The 6,000-nt window shown below is 40.0% G+C and overlaps 1 protein-coding gene across 1 annotated transcript in view; it reads left to right on the top strand.

Moving 5' to 3' along the window:
* The first annotated feature begins 274 nt into the window (after window positions 1-274).
* The window catches only part of sgip1a (SH3GL interacting endocytic adaptor 1a), a 64,132-nt gene continuing 58,406 nt past the window's right edge, over window positions 275-6,000 (top strand). Inside the window, exons 1-2 of the mRNA XM_088928259.1 lie at window positions 275-454; window positions 5,239-5,283. Of these exons, the coding sequence (XP_088784385.1) occupies window positions 412-454; window positions 5,239-5,283 (88 nt within the window). The 5' untranslated portion in view covers window positions 275-411. The remainder of the gene's footprint in view (window positions 455-5,238; window positions 5,284-6,000) is intronic.

Here is a 6,000-nt window from a genome sequence, read left to right as displayed (position 1 = left end):
ACAGCTTTTGCAATTGTATCGACATACAGTTTCCGAGGGCATTGATAAGAATTTGTAGTGGCAGGAAACAATGGGTTACAGTTTATTTTGTTCCGATGTGCTTCATCAGCTTTATCTCAGGAGATAACCATTTCCGCCGTATATATCTGAGGTTGTTCAATCACAGGAAAAAGCGCTAAAGTCACCTTCAGAGGCAATGCTTTGCACATTTCTTTAGGTACTGTCATGCTTTCCAGGCTAGATCTCATTCACCGGACATTGAAGCAGATTGCTACAGCGTTACAACGGTTCCTGTATTTTCCCTTGCAGGTTTCTGGAATTGTTTGATTCAGTGCTCTGCTGCAGTTCTGTTTTGTATTCTGGAGGCTGTAACCATCTGAAATGACCCTTAATAAATGGATTTTGCTTTAAATGGCTGAAGAGCTCTGCACTGGTTGGTTGCGGATTGTTGCAGGTAAAAAGACTCAATTTCTTATTCATAAAATTTGAAGAAAACGTAAAATGTTTTTTAAGTAAGGGATTTGTTTGTAGTCAACACTTTTTCTGTGCTATTGAAACATTAATTTTTAACCTGTTATAGCATTTACAGTGTGGTTTTCTCACTACTGGTGTAGTATAACACTTCAAAAATGATCATTTCTAAAGGGAAGGTTATAGGTTCTGAAAGATAAAAGTCAAGTACAATTTTAGTCTGTTTGCTCTGGTACTTGTCATTATGTCAGATGTAGATTTAGGCCATGCTACATTCATTGGTTTTCACTCACACGTAGTTTTGTGCAGTGTCCAGTAGGAGACATTGAAATTGTACAATGCAGATAAAAATGCTTAAAAAAAGAAGAAAGATTCCATCGCTAAGATCTATTGCTCAGCGTATATTAGCAGCTCCATCTACCGTTTGCATAGTAGAACTGCCAAGCTTTGTTGGTGCTTTTTGAGCTAATGTGAAGCTTGTACACTACAGTATATATCGTACGTATTGAACTTTTTGTCAAGTTCAGGAAATATGTTTTTTGTGTGTTGTAAGTGTTAACATTTTGTTTGTTTTTCAACCACAATCGTATCTGGTGCTCGCAGCTTTGCAGTTCAGTGTTTGAAGTGATTGAGTATTGTTTTTACCTACATTACATAGAAGTAGATGCATTTATTCCGTGTTATAACCGTATCAGAATCCAACACTTCGTCTTGTATTGACAGCCTTATGCTACGTAACTCCAGTCGTCGCCAAATTGTTTGCAAAACCTACCATCTGCAGCATACGTATCAGTATGCGCTGCTCGGCGATCTTTACAACTAATAATAAATAAAAATATTTGCTTCCGGCCTCAGGTTTTCAAAATGCTAAAGTGTAACTTGCAGTATTTATTGGTGTTTACTAAAGGAAAAAGTGGTCATTCAGTCTAGAACTGATATGCCTGCCAAAAAACAATCATATCACTTTTGGCTATGCACAGCCCAGAATGCTGCAAAATTGAATTTGATGAGAAGCATATGCGTTTTGGTTGATGAAGCTACTATCTGCAGCATCACTGTTGGGTTGCTCCATTGCATTGTTCAATATATTTTGCTTTGTTTGTAGTTGGATTTCTTTCCAATGATTTAAGCTCCTCTGAGATTCCTAATTTACTGTGCTACTTAGAACATATATTAGTATATATGTTACACTTATATAGCACTTTTCTGGACACTCCACTCAAAGCACTTTACAGGTAATGGGGACTCCCCTCCACCACCACCAATGTGCAGCACTCACCTGGATGATGCAACAGCAGCCATAGTGCGCCAGAACACTCACCACACATCAGCTATCAGTGGGGAGGAGAGCAGAGTAATGAAGCCAATTCATAGATGGGGATTATTAGGAGGCCATGATTGATGAGGGCCAATGGGAAATTTGGCCAGGACGGCAGGGTTACACCCCTACTCTTTGAGAAACACCCTGGGATTTTTAATGACCACAGAGAGTCAGGACCTCGGTTTTACATCTCATCAGAAGGACAGCGCCTGTTTACACTATAGTGTCCCCATGACTATACTGGGGCAGCACCCCCTGCTGGCCCCATTAACACCTCTTCCAGCAGCACCCTTAGTTTTTCCCAGGAGGTCACGCATCCAGGTACTGACCAGGCTCACACCTGCTTAGCTTCAATGGGTTGCCAGTTGTGAGTTGCAGGGTGATATGGCTGCTGGCTGCAATATAATATATAACTGTTAGATCTGGAATTGAGCAGATGTATTACTTCCACAGATAAAAGTTAATATTTATTAAAATAACAGTCTACAAATTCAATGAGTCAACTATTGTGGTTCAGTTTAGCATACTCATTTGGATTTCTTTTCTCAATACTCTTCTTTCCATGTGGAAGATTGCATTTTTAAACTAGGTACATTCCATCTTCTTAGCAAAAACAAATATTTAGGACAATGTACCTAGTTTAAAAATGCAATACAGATCACTGCAATTATAATACAATAGTACATTTTGATTACACATCAAAATGATTGTTCAGCCCTTTACATTATAGCAGTAATCTACACGTGAATCCTCTGCAGTTCTATGACTATTATTTCATAGAAGCTATGTTTTTTTTTTTGCTCTGGAGAATTTGCAGCACACATTGACACACATATTGTGCTCTACTGAGTAATGATTGAATTCATCGCTCTGATTCACATAATTCACGGTGCCCCAAAGCCTGTTTGTGTAAAGGATGATCACTTTCATCTAAAGAAGAGTAAATCTCTGACCATTGGCACAGTGGGAGGTAGGCCAGTTTTCTCCATTGTAAAAAATGAACAACAGAAATGCAGACTTGGACCAGTTAATTGGAGCACCAGAGCACCAAAACCATCAATAGTTAGTAGATGAGGCAGAAACTGAGATATATTGTCTACATACAAGAAATTATAAATTTGAGATGTATATAAAATGAAAATATGTAACATTCTTAAGTTATAATATCAGAAAAAAATACATAGGAATGATTATCATTAAATATATCCATTCTGCAACTATTGCTATTTTCTGCTGTATTAGTATTATTTTTAGAACTCTAGATGAGTTCATGTGCTACAGCATCACAAGACTGCTGAGGCATAGGCAGTTTGCCTGCCTAATTAAACATTTGTACACTGTGGTATTACATCCCAATATTCACAAAATTCCCTAAATGAATACTGTGCCTGTTGATGAATAGTCCACCTTTCTGCTTGCTGACCTGACGATGAGCCATATCTCTTTTTGCAAAATCTCCCCCTATGCTCCACAGCTATCGGACTTTTTCCAGAACTGCTGCCAGCTTTATCCGCACAGCACTTCCAGCTGAAAATGAGGCTTAGGGAATTAGGCTTTATTTAGCAAATCCTCTCCATTCAGTTTTCTAAATCTCCCTACACTGGATAGCAGCACTCCAGAAGGCACCTTGTCTGTGACTGCACTAGAAGAGAGCTGGGAAACGCTGTTAGGAGGGAGGTGGGGGGATATAGAGTGGGAGGAGTCCGTGACAGCATCTGTTACAAGATGGGCTTCTCACATGGAACCAAAGCATGACTGTGGAGAATGAATTGAGAAGCCTCCCTCTTCTTGACATGGAGATGGGTAGATTGATCATTGCTAGTATATACTTCAGGCTATATGGGCCACTACATTGTTTGCTTCACTGGGATTGATGGATTTTTCGAGCCCGCTGGTATTTTAGATTGGATTCTGCATATATTCTACATACATTTTCTTTTATAGCATTATCGGAATATCAGAATCAAATGTAGAATGATCATTTCATCAGGTCCCATTTGTTTTCTTCATTTGGTTACCAGGTGATAGATAAAGTGGTTCACAAACTGCACTGTGTTCTCTCATGTTTAAAAGACCCTAGCCATATACAGTGTATGCCGATACAAATAAGGTGCTTGTGAATCTAATGTATCTTTCAAAGGACAAAAGTGCAGTTCTTTAAAGGTAACAAAGATAAAACTTTTGCCACAAATGTCTCAAACCTTTCTGCCACATATACAATTTTAGGGGAGTGTTTGGCTCTGACTCTAAATGTACTAAAAGAGAATCTTGTGTTAAATAATGAAGAACACCACATCTTTCTTTTTCTTTTCAATTGTATTGTAAAGGTACACTTTTTTATTACGAGCTGTCTAGGGCTTGCATGCAACCTGATTGGAACTCTGATGGCCAGCTGTCTCTTCCGTGCAAATGCATCCTGAAGTGCACACATTTCTCTTTGTTTCTTCCCCATTAGTGGTCATCCTCTGCCCTCTGGCTTCGGTACATTACTTCATGCGAAATTAATTGCAAGGCTCTCTCTCTCTTTTTAGTTTGCATGGCAGGCTGGGTGCAACAGTAGGAGCTCCTCCCTCAGAAAGCCTTGTTCTAGGGATAATTGTTTATGATGTGACGTCAGGCCAATTGATTTTATCTCGGAAGGCAGGGGAAGAGAGTCCAGCAGGCAGGCGCAGAGCACAGCAGCTGAGCTACAAAAAAAAAAAAGGAGCCCTCATCAGGAACGGTGGTTTCACCGTGCCAGCCACTCTGTCATTCAGAACAAATTCCCTGTGCTGAAAGAGGGTAGGCTAAAGATGTTTAATTAGAATGAAACAGATTTAGGACCGGGTCTGGCAACAAGAGACGGCTGTATTTTCAACTATATTTCCTCTGCAAGGGTCATCTCTTAATGCAGGCCTCTTGATTATTCTGGCATTAATATCATTCATCTCTGCTCCAATGGCATCACAGAGTGGAAATGTGTATTGAAAGGTATGAAAAAGGTTATATTTTCAGTGAAATCAGGCAAAGATATTGGAGGGGAGGGGTATATAACTGTGTGTGTAGGGGGTGCTCGTCTGGTATTCTCAAGGGGTATGGTGTCAGGAGATGCAGACTAGAAGCCATGTGACGAAGCAGAGCGCTGGAGGGATTGGCTTAGCGTCTAGCAAGCATGTGAGCTCAGCAAGCCTCTCTCTCTCTCTCTCCCCCCCCCCCTCCTGCTCGCTCTTTTTTATTTGCTTTTTTTTTCCCCCTCTCTCAGCATCCTTCTGTGATCGTGTAGGTTACAGCTGCAGCAGCATCCATGGCCTAAACTGCAGCTCCAACCATTTCGGGCAAAAGCAGAACCATTTCACACGTTCTGCCATCCAGCACTGCTGTCTGGAGCCAGAAGGTTGCCAGGGAGTTTCTCTGATCTGTCTCAGCATCGGGTAAAAAGGGCTGTGTTTTCCCCACTATCGTTTCAGGCTCCTTGGAGATTGAGGAATGCAATACTGCCATCATGATGGAAGGTAGGGTTTTTTTCTCCTCTTCCTCTATTTGCTCTGGTTTGTTTAGCTGTTCATAATACCATAAGCTGTCTAGCTATTTGAAGTGCATGCATTCCTGTGGCTTACATGTCATTCCCTGAAAAGGGCAGCGTTCTTTCACGTCTGATGCACAAATACAGCAGCAGGACTAATTAATTTTTTTAAAGGATGATGTACATTCATTGTGTCGAAGGCTTGCTTTCCCAGTTGGATCTACTGTACGCATTTGAAGCAGAGAGATCACTTTTATCACCATTTCAGTCTGAAGCCATTTTCAGGAGGTGTTTTCATCTGTGTGTTTGGCAGATGAATTTGACAAGCCATTTGTGCAGAAATTGATGGCAGGTAAATTCAAAATGTGACCCTTGGAGGCTTTAGAAAGATGAAAATGAAATGGCTTCTTTAATATCATCTGAGCATTATTGATAGTAACTAGTATTATATTTCAGATCTAGGAAGTATTTTTGTGGACGTTTTCCATGATGTGAGAATTTTCTCCTCCCTATGATTGTGTACTCAGGTTTAATCTTCCTTGGGCTGGGGATGTCATCTGCATTTTTCTATTTTGCATATATATTGCAGTGCCTTAATACATTTCATGTTGCATTATGAAGATATCCAGAATGCTTGGGCTATATAGTATAAAAGCATTTGTTCTCTGCATTTTGGTGAATAATAATTTCACCAAATTTTTAATTT

This window comes from Atractosteus spatula, chromosome 11, assembly GCF_055471065.1.
Source record: "Atractosteus spatula isolate fAtrSpa1 chromosome 11, fAtrSpa1.hap1, whole genome shotgun sequence".
In the NCBI taxonomy this organism is placed as follows: Eukaryota; Metazoa; Chordata; class Actinopteri; order Semionotiformes; family Lepisosteidae; genus Atractosteus; species Atractosteus spatula.
This window is presented reverse-complemented; position numbering and strand designations above follow the sequence as displayed.